At 34.7% G+C, this 15,984-nt stretch overlaps 1 protein-coding gene across 1 annotated transcript; it reads right to left on the minus strand.

Annotated features, from left to right (window-relative positions):
* Positions 1-15,204: 15,204 nt before the first annotated feature.
* LOC105810114 (UPF0235 protein C15orf40-like) lies at positions 15,205-15,639 on the minus strand. Its single transcript, XM_012644034.1, has one exon. The coding sequence runs from the start codon at positions 15,580-15,582 to the stop codon at positions 15,205-15,207; it is 378 nt and encodes a 125-aa protein (XP_012499488.1). The 5' UTR covers positions 15,583-15,639.
* Positions 15,640-15,984: the final 345 nt, after the last annotated feature.

The following is a 15,984-nucleotide window of genomic DNA, read 5'->3' on the forward strand; positions in this document are numbered from 1 at the left end:
CTGTGTCTTGCAATTAAAAGGATTCTAACATATAAATTCTTGGATCTTAAAAAAATAGAGTAGCCTTTCCCACACAGAAATCTTTTATTACGGTGTCTTGCTCTACAGAGGGTCAGAGTGATCTTCAAACATCCAGTTATGCAATTAGTAACTGAAATGTATGTACACATTGTTCCCATTCTTCCAGAAACCAGCAGGGAAAGAGACCATGAGTCAGTGATTCTTCCATATCCATCAGACCAAAATATTAATAGAATGAGTTGAGTGGTTGGAATATTTTCATGACTAGTTTAATGTGCATGGGTAAATATTCATATGATGGCAGTTTCTTTTCACACAGAGCTCAGTGGGAACACTCCTTCAAATTAAATGAGTCCAGTGGGGCATTTAAAGTTGGAAAAAGAGAGATAGGCATGTTTCTGCAAGACATAAATGAACAATTGCATATGCCTTAGGTTTCTAGACCCAGAAAAGTATCTACTCTGATTATTCAAAATGGAATTCTATGTTATGATATACAGATAATGAAATGAATACCAAACCTTGTCTTCTGTTAGAGAGAGCTGAAGTGACTTGCTGAATGTTACCTAGCTAGTTAGTGGCGGAGCCAGAAATAGAGTTGGAATTTCCTAAATATTAGTCTTAAGCATTTTATTCTACTAATAAAACACTTATTTAGATAGCATAAATGCTTATTCTACAGAAGTTCAGAATGTAAAAAGAAGAAGAAATGTGTTTGAATTCTAGCTCCATAGCTTTGCTGCTAAAATTATAAGTAAGGTATTTACCTTCTCCACAATGAAGTATGTCTAGTATAGAGTATGATATCTTCTGGTTTTCAATCATTGCCACTTCTCTGGAGTGCAAGCATGATTCTATTGACAAATATATATTTTCCTTTTCACATATTGTGCAATCTTCCCCAGCCCAGTTGGTCCTTTTTATAATCATAGAACGGTACTGATAAAGGTACTGTTGATACATCAGAGTGCCAGGATTCAGAAATCCCTTTGTTATTCAAATTATCACAATGCTTAATATAGTGACTCTCTGCTGTCTGAAAATGTCGCATGTAAAGACTTAATAAGCATGAAAATGACCCCTTTCACTTAGCATAGGACTTTTTAATTGAGGTAACTAGATTCTCAGTTTTATGACAAACATTTACAACTTCTTTGTCCAGAGTTAATAAGCAGACATTGAGTTTTGCCTTTGATAATTAACTACAAACTGTCTTGGGTGATCCAGTCAAAAAGCTAGCAGCATCTAGGGCTTTCCTCGCTTAAGAACTTGAAAAATTGCTTTGCTTAGTCTTTTTTTTTTTTTTTCCTGTATTTTACCCCAAAGAAGCAATAAGAGCTTGGCTGCATTTGCCATTTTTAGTGGTTTGGTCTCTCCTAATGTGACAGCAACATTGGGCCAGAAGGTCAGGTTTGATTTACTCTGTAATGAGGCTTTGGGGACAGTTTTCTCTACTAACCCCTTACTCCACTTGAGCAGCAGCAACTGTGCCTTATAAATGTTGCTATTCTGTAACTCCCTGAAAGACTTGCTGATGCTGTGAAATGTCAATGTCACTGTTATTTCTTTGAACTTGAGTTATTTTAGTCTTCTACCTTAAGACCTAAATGAAGTTCCCAAACCATAAATAAATGTAATAATTGGCCCAAACTACAGTCACACTGGCAAATCTTTGATATATTGCTAAATAGTCATATGCTTCTCTTAAAATCAAAGCATTTCAGGGTTGGATGAGGCCTTGGAGGTCATTTGCTCCTACTCTTTATTCTACCTTCTAGTTATACTGCAACTAAAGTATCAAAGGTCACCTAGTCCTTTGATATTTAAAGAAAATTGGTTTGAACTGCTTTACCCCTCATCCTGTGAAAGTACAGCAATCCCCAAAAGATTTTTTTCAAATTTTCCTCACTCTTATATTCATTCCTCACTTCTTTTCTCAATGAGCTGTCTATTTTAATTTTACTTTTCTTATTCTCCTCCCTCAGGCATACATCAATGAGACATGGAATTGTGCTTTTTTCCCTTAATTTTCTCCAAATACAACTTGAATGGGACATTTGTGAGTGTATGAAACTTTACTGAAGACCACATGCAAGTTGTGTATCAAGACTATGACACACTGAGGAAGGAAAGTATGGAGGATGTAAACAAATGGAAAAACATATCATGTTCATGGATCAACAGAATCAACATTGTTAAAATGTCTGTATTAGCCAAAGTTATCTACAGATTCAAAGCAATCCCCATAAAAATACCAATGTCATTTTTTTCAGATAAAGGAAAAATAGTTCTATGCTCCGTACAGAACCAGAAAAGACCCCAGATAGCCAAAGCAACCCTTAAGCAATAAGAACAAATTAGGAGGAATCACTTGACCAGACTTCAGGCTACACTACAAGGCTATAGTGACCAAAACAGCATGGTACTGATACAAACACAGAGAGACCTATGGATCAGAATAGAGAACCCCGATATAAAATCATCCTCATATTGCCATCTGATCTTTGACAAAGCAGACAAAAATATACACTGGGGAAAAGAATCCGTATTCAATAAGTGGTGCTGGGAAAATTGGATAGCCACATGTAAAAGACTGAAACAGGATCTGCGCCTCTCACCGCTCACAAAAATTAATTCACGATCGATAACAGACTTAAACCTAAGACATGAAACAATAAGATTTCTAGAAGAAAATGTTGGAAAAACTCTTCTAGATATCCGGCTAGGTAAAGAATTTATGACAAAGACTCCAAAGACAATCACAGCAACAATAAAAATTAACAAATGGGACTTAATTAAATTAAAAAGCTTCCACACAGCCAAGGAAACAATCGATAGAGTGTACAGACAACCTACAGAATGGGAGAAAATATTTGCATGCTATATACATCCGATAAAGGACTGATAACCAGAATCTATAAAGAACTCAAACAAATCAGCAAGAAAAAAAATCAAACAACCCCATAAAAAAGTGGCCATGGTTCCAGGCTTTCTTGAAAATGTTAAATCTCAAGGACAGCTTCATTTATTTATTTTCCTCTCTATACAAAGTACAAACTAAGTCAATCAGATTTTCTTCCCGTTTGTTTTCTCCTTGTCTAAACTTTATGAGATGTTATAGACTTTTATGATTCTCACATTTATTTGTCATCTATCCAACTCTCTAACTTTTGTGAATCCAGTATTTTGTATCTTGACCACTGTGTGTAACCTTTTAAACCAGAGAACCTGGTTACCCCAAAATGGCATATGGCATCAGAATACCTTAATTTTAGCACTTGTGGATCAGTCTAAGCTTTCTAGACTCTATAAGTTGTATTATTGTTTATTATTTATATAGTTTGGATATTTATAACAAGACAGTTTTAGGAAATCTGAAATAAAATAAAGGTGCAATATTTATTTTATATTCCTAGGAATCAACCACATTTTTTGGGACTGTTTCTAAATCTTACTCTTGAGGAACCTTTTCCATCGGATCTTCTTTGTCAATGTTACATATTTTTAAATGTATTTAAATAATTATTTAATGTAAGATTACTACAGGAAACATCTTTCTAAACTTTCATGGGAAAGAATAAGCACTTATAATAACTCACTATTTTTTCGTGAAAAGCTTTTCGAAGTAAATATTGTGGTATACAAATAGATGTCAACTAATAAGAAAGACAAATACAATTTACACTTCAAGAGAATCAAATCATTTTCTTTGTGAAATTAGAACTGGGTTTGTTCAAAATTACTCCATTCGACACTTTTTTATTAAATTCCAGTTATGTTTTTATAATTCTACTCTCAATTTTGTAGACAAAGAAAATATAAAAATGGAATAAAGTAATATAAATCTATCTTTTAAAAAATGAATAAAGGTGATTTATTATTTTGGGAGACTATCCAAGGAATCTGTCTGAGGAGGTATTATATAACTCCTTTTGTTATATTTTGGAGTGTACTAAATACATCATTCAATATTTATTTATATGTTATGGCTTCAATATAATTTCATTTACCCTAATTTAATTGTTCCTCACAACATCCATGTAAAATGTGGCGAAATAATAATATTGTAATTACTATTATTATTTTCCACATCACAGAAAAAGAATCACATTTAGGAAAAGTGCATGACATGTAGAAGGCATCAGAATGAAGACTAGAACCCAAGCCTTTAAGCCTTTAAATCTTAAGTCTTTATAATTTTTTATATTATTAGTTTAAAACCCCAGAGCAAAACTATTTTTTTCCCTTTCAGACTGTGCCATGCTTTCACAAGACACAGCTCACTTGTTACCTCTGATTAGCAGTTTCAAAGTTTGGTAGGAGAAGGCTGAGTAGATGCCAAATACAATTTGGTAGGGTAAACAAACAGTATCTCATAAGTACAGTATATTATGACTTAAAATGAATTGCAAATACACATATGAAAATCAGGAGGGTAGATATTCACAGTTGTATTGCTGATGTCAGTGTTTCTGTCTAGCAAGTAGAAGCAAAATCGTGGCATTTATTTTGTGATTTTGTGTACTCTGCAATCTTATTTAAAGTACAGATATCGAAGCTATGGATTTTCCAACCCTTCCATGTTGGGGTAACAAGCTCTTCATCATGGAATTGATCCTAGAGCACTCTTATGGAACAAGTGTCTTCAGGAAAGATTTGAACAGTTTTATCACTGGTTTGAATGCCAATAATATAGATGTTACTCCAGTGTAGAAGAGGAATCAAGAACATGGTTTGATCAGAGATAAAAAATCGCTACTCAATGTCTGAATAAACGAACATGGTTCTCAACCACAAACAGGATTTATAAGAAAGAATGATAGATCAGTCTGTTCATTACGTCTACTGGATAATATGTCAATGGCTCCTGTGTCTGAGAATACTTTGAATGTCTTTCACGGATGATATATTTTAGAAAGAGAGATATGATGTTTTTCATAGCAGATAACTGAAAGAACAGAGAGAAATCCAGTTTAAAGTTGGTAGCACAATAGGAATGTGAGCAAAGAGGTGAGTACTGGGGAAATAGAAAGTTAGTCTGGTGTGAAGGTTGCCATGCCCAATTGCATGTCTGCTCTGTAGGATCTGTGATTTCATGATCATTGATGATGTGTCTTTTCTTCTTGCAAATGTCTCATAGAAAATAAACTGCAGAGAGGTTATGAAGCATCTTTAAAATCTTTGACAGGACATTCACTTACAATTGCCGTTACAAAAAAATAAAGACAGTCAATTTTTTTTTTTTTTTTTGCTCCAGGTGATTAGGTATTATTTCTAAATAATTTTTATTAAGGATAGCATGCATATAAAAAAGTGTGCACATGGTCATACGGAGCAGTATAATGGACTTTGGAGACTGAGAAGGAGGAGGCTAGGAGGGGACTGAGGGATCAAAAGTTACCTGTTAGGTACAATGTATACTATTCAGGTGATGGGTACACTAAAAGCTTTGACTTTGCCACTATACAATTCAGCCATGTATCAAAAAATTACTTGTGCACCTTAAATCTATTGAAATAAAACAAAGGTATAAAGTATAAAGGTCAAGTCACAATGGATTTTATACCAGCTCAAAGACACGGAGATAGCGAGCACAACCTCGAGAAGCAGAATAGTACCAGCTTCCCAGGAGCCCAGATGCTCCCTTCCTGTAACTTTTCTCCCAAAGATACAGCAGTATCCTGACACCTGATACCATGAGTTTGCCTGTTTGTCAACTTTATATACATAGAGCCATACAGTAGCACTTTGTTTTAGTCTGATTCTTTTCACTCAATGTCATTTTAATGTTTTAATTTATTCATATTTACTGCTTTAAGATACTTCTCTCAGGAATTTCTGCTAATCCAGTATTTGTTAGAAAATGGACTTTCAGTCATTTGTTTACTATTTATTCAATACATAGTTACTGTGAGCCAAGTGTGCTAGTAAGAGGACAAAATATACTAAAGAAGGGATTCATGGTCATTCCTTCAGAAAGGTTGTAGGCTACAATGCAAGATAAATAGTAATCAAGTTTAAAATTCAATAAATAAATAATTTCAAAATATGCAAACGCTATGAAAAAGTAAACAGGATAAAACATGTAGAAAAAGTAAATCTTTACTTAAATGGTATGTGAATATAGTGAAAGCAGTTATCTCAGTTAATACTTAGCTAAATACTTTGAGGCTTTAAAGGGACAGGAGCCATATTTTTTTATGTTTACCTTTTCAATATCTGAAAAACTTAAACCTAAATATGCCCCATTTATCCTTACACTGAACTTTAATGTCTTCGTATTGGTCATTGGATGAAGTCAGGTACTGGACAACCTCTCTGAGTCATTTACAAAAGCATTTACTACATGATAAACTCTTTTTGTTTCAATTGATGTTTTTATGTTTACCAATAAATTTGGAAATTTTATAAATCAGATTTAAATGACCTTTTGGTGACCCCAAATACATTTCTTTTCTTTCTTTCATTTGTGCTAAACTTTTTCCTCCACATTCGTATTTTTCTAACTTTTGCTGTGCAAATGTATTTTTAATACAGCATTTAAGGGGAATAATGATACAATCAATTATGCAAGTAGGCTCCGATAGCATGTACGTCTGTATAGTAACTCAGGGATTTCATTTTGCTCTCTGGCCCTTATCCTTCCTTGAGTTTGATTTTTACTTTTATCTTTTATATTTGAAAATAGTTTGATTTTATGGCTATCTGCATGTTTTTTTCCAACAAGGCCATGAATATATATATGCGTTATGTATAATAATTATACTAAATTTGCATCGCATTTTAATATTCCAAAAGTCACTACCACTAAATTAGCCCTTATTCATCATATCTTGCATTTCTCATCACTTTATGAGGTAAATGATGATTTATTGTTTCATTTTTTATAGTTTAGAAATCTAAAGATTAACCTGCCCAAAGTTACATGGATGGTCAATAGCAGATCTGCTATTTGAATCCAGATTATTTAAATCAAATTAGTGCCCATTCCGGTATTCAAGAAACAAATTAGTGTAGATTGTAATCTGTATCTGTCCTTCACTGAGATTAGGGGATCATGGGTACATAATACATCCAGAGAAAGAGTAAGAATAAAAAGAATGTTGAGAGAAAAGGAAAGAAAGATGAGTTGAGTGATTCTAAATTTTAAGTTCATCTAGATTCCACTTATACTGAAAGTCTGCATGACTCTAGAAAAAGTTTCCCAACCTATGTTCTAGGTTTTTGGAATGTTAACGAAAATTAAAAATAAAAATAGTATCAATAAATATTTAGAGATATAAGTAGCCAAAAAATAATTTGACCAACACTAAAATAAATAAAATTAAACAAGTTTCCTTGCTTAAAACATTTCTGTGCTTTTAATATGGTAGTGTGGAAGGAAGGAAACTTAATTGACTATGTAATCCTTTTGATTTTTTTTTTTCTCCATGAGCTATGTAACATAGCATTTCACAGAACATACCTAAGATAACAATGCATCAAGAAATAGGCTGGGCTGGGCTAGGCTGTAATCCTAGCACTCTGGGAGGCCAGGGTGGGAGGATCACTTGAGGCCAGGAGTTTGAGATCAGCCTGAGCAAGAGTGAGACCATGTCTGTATAAAAATTAGAAAAATTAGCCAGGCATGGTGGCATGTACCTGTAGTCCCCGCTACTCCAGAGGCTGAGGTAGGAGGATCACCTGAGCCCAGCAGTTTGATGTTGCTGTGAGCTAGGCTGATGCCATGGCACTCTAGCCCAGGCAACAGAGTGAGGCCCTGTCTCAAAAAAAAAAAAAAAGAAAGAAAGAAAGAAATTATCCAACTGCAGTAGGGAAATCAGACCACACAAGTATTTCTGTAGGAAAAATTAAGAAAAGGTACATCTGTAATATTATGCTTAATAGAATTATACAATATGACAATATGACAAGAGTAGTCTGTTACTTAGTGTTCTAATTATAAAGACTATGTGCCCATATTTCCTGATATAAAATCCATTCTATATCCTTATCCTCCACCAAAACTGGGCCACAGACTTTCCAGAAGAGAACCATGTGGTGGATTTTCTCCAGAACTCTCAGTCTTTATGTGATTAGTGCTCAACAAGAAATTGTTATTGAACCATATACATACATATTTAGGAAATTAAAGTAAAATCTATTAATAAAAAAGCTCCAAGATTTGTTTTTGAATAGCCTTCCAAGGTGATTTCCTCTTTTAGGAATGAGAGTTCTAAAAATTGACTAAAGGGGTCATGATCCACAAAGAAACTTGACACTTTGGTATAACCCAAGTCAGTACAAATAGGCCAATAATCAGACTCTCTTTGACCCGAGATGATTAAATAGGGAATGCTGCTCAATAAAACATAGGACCTCTGCCCTGACCTCTGTTCTATTTTATATACTGTTGTTTTAAGATACCATGCTATTTGGATTTCTGCCTGTGATGGAATAATAGTGCTTCTATTTTTGTTTTTTGTTTTTTTTTTTTTTTAATTTCATCAGTAAGCTTCTCCAACAGGAAAGTAGAAACAACCAATCTTAGGTAATTAATTTTTAGTATTTCAGATCTTTTAACAGCCTTTCCACAGTGAAAGTTATTTCTGTTTCTAGGTCATTCCCAGGAAAGTTTAATAGCAATGTGGAATTTCAGGAAAATTAAAAACATTAGCCGAATGCTATTGTGCCCCTCCCCAAGTTCCCTGGCATTTCCCTCACTAGTGCCTCAGCTGTGACACTAGTCCCTCAGTTGCTATGAGTTCATTTACTGATAGCTCACACCTGCATTCTTTCCCTGATGATTGTCATTGAGAGGCTAACACTGACTTACCTAAGATGCTTGGGGACTCGGCACCACCCTGCTTCCCTTGCTTCAAGGAAGGACAAACTCTGATGCAATTCAGACCCGAGACATTCTTGAGGTATCATGCTGAACATAAACTTCACCTGAACCCACACTCCTACCTATCCACTCCAGCATTCCTATCATGGGCCTTTCATCTTAATTAGTTTCTCCTGAGAATTTTCCCACACTAAATCACATGCACACAATGTTAACAACAGGCTCTGCTTCTGGAGAAACTACTCGAAGATATAGGAGCAAAGACAGGCAATCCCAAAACTTTATTTAAGAGTTCAGGAAAGATCCAAAGAAGATCTAATGCTCTACTGGAACCCATTCTACTAAGTGAAGTATCTCAATAATGGAAAAACAAGCACCACATGTACTCACCATCAAATTGGTATTAACTGATCAACAGTTAAGGGCATATATAGTAATAACATTCATCAGGTGTTGGGCAGATGGGAGGGGGAGGAGGGGATGGGTATATACACATGTAATGGGTGTGGTGCACACTGTCTGGGGGATGGACACTCTTGAAGCTCTGACTCGGGTGGGGCAAGGGCAATATACATAACCTAAACATTTGTACCCCTCTAATATGCTGAAATAAAAAAAGTTTAAAAAAAAGATCTAATGATGCTTTAATTTCCTAGCATATTGACTATAAAAAACAAACAAACAAAACAAATTTAGGATTAGGCATATGTTTGTAAGTCATTAATAAATGAAACAGACTGGAGAGACTAGACCAAACTATTAACTAATAGCAAATGGGGCAGATGAGAAAACAATGTAGGAGTGGATAGAGTGAGTTTTATCCCAAGTATGATGTAAGGGGATGTTAACATTGAAAAATCCAGTTTAATAAAAATAATACTAATATGTGATACTGACATAGAATGGTGAACTCAAGAAAGTCCAGAAGAACTAATTCCAGAACAGAGGATCCCTTCAAAAATGAGAAAAAATTCCTGGCTTTTCCCTGAGTGAAAATGCCAGGTCTAGATGTGGGCAAGAGGACCCTTCTACAGAATTTGGCAGATTAAGGAAAGACCAAGAAGAGGGTCAAGCTGTAAGCAATGGTGGCGAAGGTGGGGAGTTTTGGAGTTGGAAGTCTAATAAAGGTATAAATAATCATCTTAATCTGGCAATTTACACAGTTCAATCCAATCTACCTCAGTAAATGACCATGAACACAGGGATGAAAAGAATAAAATGTCTTTGCAGTCTTGAGCATTTTCATTACACTTGGAACAAAGTGACCACTATTGCTGATTCTGAAGGTGAAAACATGAACCGACCAAACCTGATAAGAAAAAAAGATTAACCTCTCACAAGGAGGTACCACAATAGCACACTGGTTGGTGGTGGGGCTAACCAAAATGCAATCTTATACACAGTCAGAAAGAAAAAAGAAAAAATACTTAAAAAGAATGAAGCATGCCTACAAGTTCTAGAAAACAGCCTCAAAAGGGAAATCTAAGAGTTATTGGCCTTAAGTGGGGTGGGGGGAGAGATATTGGGTAGAAAGTTTATTCAAAGAAATAATAACAGAGAACTTTCCAAACCTGGAGAAAGTTATCAATATTCAGGTATAAGAAGGTCATAGAATACCAAATGGATTTCACTCAAATAAGACTACCTCAAGGCATTTAAAATCAAGCTCCCAAAGGTCATGGAAAAAGAAAAGATCATAAAAGAAGCAAGAAAAAAGAAAACATATAAAGGAGCTCCAGTACATCTGGCAGCAAATTACTCAGTGGACAACTTACAGGTGAGGAAAGAGTGGTATGTCATACCATAGTCAAAGTGCTGAAGGAAAAAAAAAACCTTAACCCTGGAGTAATATATCCTGCAAAAATATCCTTTAAACACGAAGGAGAAATAAAAACTTTCCTAGACAAACAAAAGCTGAGGGATTTCATCAATATCAGACCTATTCTACAATAAATGCTAAAAGGAGTCCTTCAACTTGAAAGAAAAGGACATTAATGGACAATAAGAAATCGTGTGAAGGTATACAACTCACTGGTAACAGTAAGTACACAAATAGAGAATGCCCTATTGCAGTAATTGTGGTGTATAAACCACTCATATCTTGAGTAGGAAGACTAAAAGACAAATATATCAAAAATAACTATAACAGTTTTTTTAAGAGATATATAAAAAGTATGGATGGAAATTACAAAAAGTTAAAAAGCAGAGGAAGATGGAGTAAAAGGGTATAATTTCCATTAGATTTCTCTTCACTTGCTTATTTGTTTGTAAGCAGAGTTGTAATATGTTTAAAATAATTGGTTATAAAATGTTTTTTTGCAAGCCTCACGGCAACCTCAAAAAAAAAACCCCTACAACAGATACACAAAACTGAAAAACAAGAAATTAAAACATGATACCAGATAAGATCACTTTTTCAATGAAAGATAAGGAGAAAGGAAGAGAGTACCACAAAACAACCAGAATTCAAATAACAACATGGCAGTAGTAAATCCTTATCTATCAATAATAACACTGAATGTGAATAGATTAAACTCTACAATCAAAAGACATAGAGTGGCTGACTGGACAAATAAAAAAGAACCAACTATATGTTGTCTGCAAGAAACACATTTCACCTATAAAGACACACAGAGACTGAATATACAGGGATGGAAAAGATATTCAGTGCAAATGGAAACTAAAAAAGAGCCTTTTTTTTTTTTTATTGTAAAAGCCTTTCCATTAAGATCTGGAACAAGACCAGATGCCTACTGTCACACTGTTATTCAACATGGTACTAGAAGTTCTAGCTAGAGCAATCAGACAAGAAAAAGATATACGCAAATCAAATCAAAATGGATTAAAGATTTAAATGTAAGACCTAAAACTATGAAACTACTAAAAGAATACATTGGAGAAATGCTTCAGGACATTGATCTGGGCAAAGACTTCTTGAATAATACCCACAAAGGACAGGCAAGCAAAGCACAATTCAACAAATGATATGATGTCAAACTAAAATGATTCTGCATAGCAAAGAAACAATCAATAAAGGATAGAGACAACTCACAGAATGGGAGAAACTATTTGCAAACTACCCATCTGACAAGGGATTAGTAACTAGAATATATAAGGAGCCTCAACAACTCAATAGGAAAGCAATCAAGTAACACAATTAAAAAAATAGGCAAAGGATGTGAATAGACATTTTCTCAAAAGAAGACATAAAAATGGCCAACAAGTATATGAAAAAATGTTCAGCATTATTAGTCATCAGAGAAATGCAAATCAAAACTATGATGAGTTATCTCACCCCAGTTAAAATGGCTTTTATCAAAATTCAGGCAATAATAAATGCTGGAAAGGATTTGGAGAAAATGATATCCTCATACACTATTGGTTGGAATGTAAATTAGTTGTAACTATGATGGAGAACAATATGGAAGTTCCTCAAAAAACTAAAAATAGTTTCATGTCTTAGGTTTAAGTCTGTTATCCACCATGAGTTGGTTTCTGTGAGAGGAGAAAGGTGCAGATCCTGTTTTAGTCTTCTACACATGGCTATCCAATTTTCCCAGCATCATTTATTGAATAACGATTCTTTTCCCCAATATATGTTTTTGTCTGCTTTGTCAAAGATTTGATGGCTATATAAGGATGGTTTTATATCTGGGTTCTCAGTTCTGTTCCACTGGTCTCTGTTCTTGTGCCAGCACCATGCAGTTTTAGTTACTATAGCCTTGTAGAATAGTTTAAAGTCTGATAAATTGATGCCTCCCATTTTGTTCTTTTCGCCTAGGATTGCTTTTGCTATAAGCGGTCCTCTCTGGTTCCATATGAAGTGTAGAATTATTTTTTCTAGATCTGTGAAAAATAATGTTGGTATTTTAATAGGGATTGCATCGAATCTCTAGATCACTTTGGGTAGTATAGACATTTTAACAATGTTGATTCTGCCAACCCAAGAGCATGGTATGGTTTTCCACCTGTTTACATCCTCTGCTATTTCTTTCTTCAGTGTTTCATAGTTCTGCCTGTAGAGGTGTTTTACCTCCTTAGTTAAATATATTCCTAGGTAACTACAGACCAATTTTCCTTATGAATATGGATGCAAAAATTCTCAACAAAATCCTAGCAAACTGAATTCAGGTGCTTATCAAAAAAATAATCCATCACGACTAAGTGGGCTTCATCCCAGAGATGCGGGGATGGTTCAACATACACAAATCTATAAATGTAATTCACCACATAAATAGAAGCAAAAACAAAGACCACATGATCCTCTCAATAGACGCAGAAAAAGCATTCAACAAAATTCAGCACCCTTTTATGATAAGAATGGTTAACAAAATAGGAATAGATGGGACTTAGCTAAAAGTGATAAAAGCAATATATGACAAACCCACAGCCAACATCGTACTGAATGGGGAAAAATTGAAAGAATTTCCGCTTAGAACTGGAACCAGGTTCCAGTTGCCCTCTATCACTGCTTCTATTCGACATAGTCCTAGAAGTCCTAGCCAGAGCAATCATACAAGAGAAGGAATCAAGGAAGGGCATCTAAATAGGTGCAGAAGAGGTCAAATTATCGCTCTTTGTGATGATATGATCTTATATCTAGAAAACCCCAAAGATTCTGCCATGAGACTACTGGAATTGATAAACAAATTCAGCAAAGTCTCAGGTTACAAAATCAATGTACAGAAATCAGTAGCATTTCTATGCGCCAATAACAGTCAAACTGAGAAACAAATCAAAGACTAGATGATTACTTTTGAGCTTTTCTTCTTTACTGATGTGAAGGTATAGAGCCCTGTTTTAGCTGTATCCCATAAATTTGATATGGTGTAACCTTAATGTCGCTTAGTTTAAACTATGGTTTCTAATTTCCCTTTTATTCTCTTGATATATAGGTTATGTGCAATTGCACTTTCTTTCAAATATTTGAGGATTGTGTGGATATTTCTATTGATTTCTAATTTAATCACATTGTGATCAGAAATACTCTATACAATTTTAGTCACATTAAATTTACTAAGACATTTTATTTCCAAACATAAGGAACAATAAAAACATTTTTGCTGTCATTTCATGTGCACTAAATTATGCATCCTTCAATAATTGGATATCATACTCTATAAATTTTAATTAGATCATTTGATTGATAGTATTTTTCAAATATTCTATGACTTACTGATTTTTTGTCTAATACTTCCACTAACTACTTAGAGAAGGGTGTTATAATCCCCAATTATGACTGTGGACTTGTCTCTTTCTACCTTTATTTTTCTGTGAGTTTAAGTCTAATACAGGCAAGAGGAAAAAGAGCCACTCACTCAGACCATGACTCTCACTATCCACAAAAATCCTGACATAAAGTTAACCAATAATGTTCTATACATGTAGAACAACTTCAAAAGCTCCTTTATTTGCCAGAGACAGATGCTTTTCCTGTGAATCTTAAAATAATTTTGGTCAGTTTGGATTAACAATGTAGTTGCCAAGTTTCTTCATTTAGCCAAACTATTATTCTTTTTTTTTGAATATGTAAAAATGTATTTATTATTGGCTTTTGAAACCTTAATATAAATGTGATTTCTCATGGGCTTTTACAAATACTGAAAATAGCTTCCAGGTCTTCTTTATTCTTTTAAGGATCTTTGGAGATTCATAAGAACTACTAATTTGATGATTGCAAGTTATCATGGAGGAAGAAGAAAATTCAGTGATGTCTCAAAAGTTGTAATTCATATTAAATTACAAGTCTTGATTATTCTTACTTTTTCACAAAATGTTCATGTAGTCTTTAAAAGATGTAAAAAACATTTTTGCATTTAGATAAACATCTTAAAATATAAGGTAAGACTACAAAGCAGCATGACAGGTATTTCTCTGCCATTTGTAAACTAGATTAGAAGGCAATCTCCAGAATTCCAGAACTGTTGTGGAGATATTATCATTTTCATTTAGAATCAGGATAAACTGCATTCGACAAGGAGTCAATGTATCTGGGTTCCAGTTGCCATCTTGCACGGTATGACCTTGAATAAGTCTCTCAACTTCTGGATGTCAGAAGCCCCATTACAGAATGAAAGGTGTTAAGTCAGGTCATCTTGAATAACCTGTCCAGCTCTGTTATTTTGTAATGCCATGAAATCAGAATAACATGTTCCAGGCTGTTTGGAGTCAGGGATTTTAGAACCTATATAATAATGTACAGTATTTAAAAAATTTCTACTTCTTTGAATCTTATTTAAATGTATACATATTTTCCCATGTTCTTCTATGCATTCAAATGTATTTTCCTATTTAACAGACTCTTCGTCATTAGCGACAAAAAAGGTTCCCAATGATGCATTTTTCATTTCTTGCTTTTATTTATTTTTGGATTCCTTTTTTAAGATCTCTTCTGGAGGTGTGGAGGCCAAAATTTTCAGCACCTTTTCACAAGATTTACCACCCTTATCCAAAACTACATCACTCTTCCTGAGTTCTAAGACCTTGAACAGATACCGACAGAGCTCAGCATTAGCCTCTCCCTCCAATGGAGGTGCTGCAATAGCTACACGGACGGCTTCTATTGTCAAATCTGTTACGGCAATTTGTTTGGAGCCAGGTTTGGCATGGATGGCTATGGTGACACAACCTTTAGGATCAACAGCCACAGGAACTAGGGGAGGAAGTGGTTTCTCCGGTTCCTTGCTCTGGCTTTTACCCACTGGCCTTGTTGTCGCACCAGCCTTCTTGGGCATCTCGGCGCTGGAAGGGAGCTGAGTGGAGGCCTGAGCACCTGGAGCTGTCCCGAGCTGCCTCAGCCTGCAGCCCAGCCGCAGCAAACTATCATTCTTAAATCAAGTACCTTCTGATCATCAGAAACATGACTAACAATCACAGCAACAATATTTTAAATGTACGATAGTAAAATGTCCTATATTGCTTGAATATGAAAATTGCAAATAGGATCAATGAATTCTCTATGGATGTCCTCTGTATCCCTGAAGTCAGCAGCTGCTGGGTTAAAAGTGCGAGCAATAATGACCAACGACAATCAGCACATGCCTAACAATTTTGAAATAGACTTTTTTCCATGTGTTATCTATGGGCAATGGAAAATACTGAAGTTTGTGTTTTTCAAATGTCTTTCCTTTTCGCTT

The sequence above is a fragment of the Propithecus coquereli genome, unplaced genomic scaffold, assembly GCF_000956105.1.
Source record: "Propithecus coquereli isolate 6110/MARCELLA unplaced genomic scaffold, Pcoq_1.0 Scaffold204, whole genome shotgun sequence".
NCBI lineage: Eukaryota > Metazoa > Chordata > Mammalia > Primates > Indriidae > Propithecus > Propithecus coquereli.

What these genes read in the sequence shown, in the direction of transcription:
- LOC105810114 (XM_012644034.1), bottom strand. Translation starts at nt 15,582, where the DNA reads ATGCCCAAGAAGGCTGGTGCGACAACAAGGCCAGTGGGTAAAAGCCAG.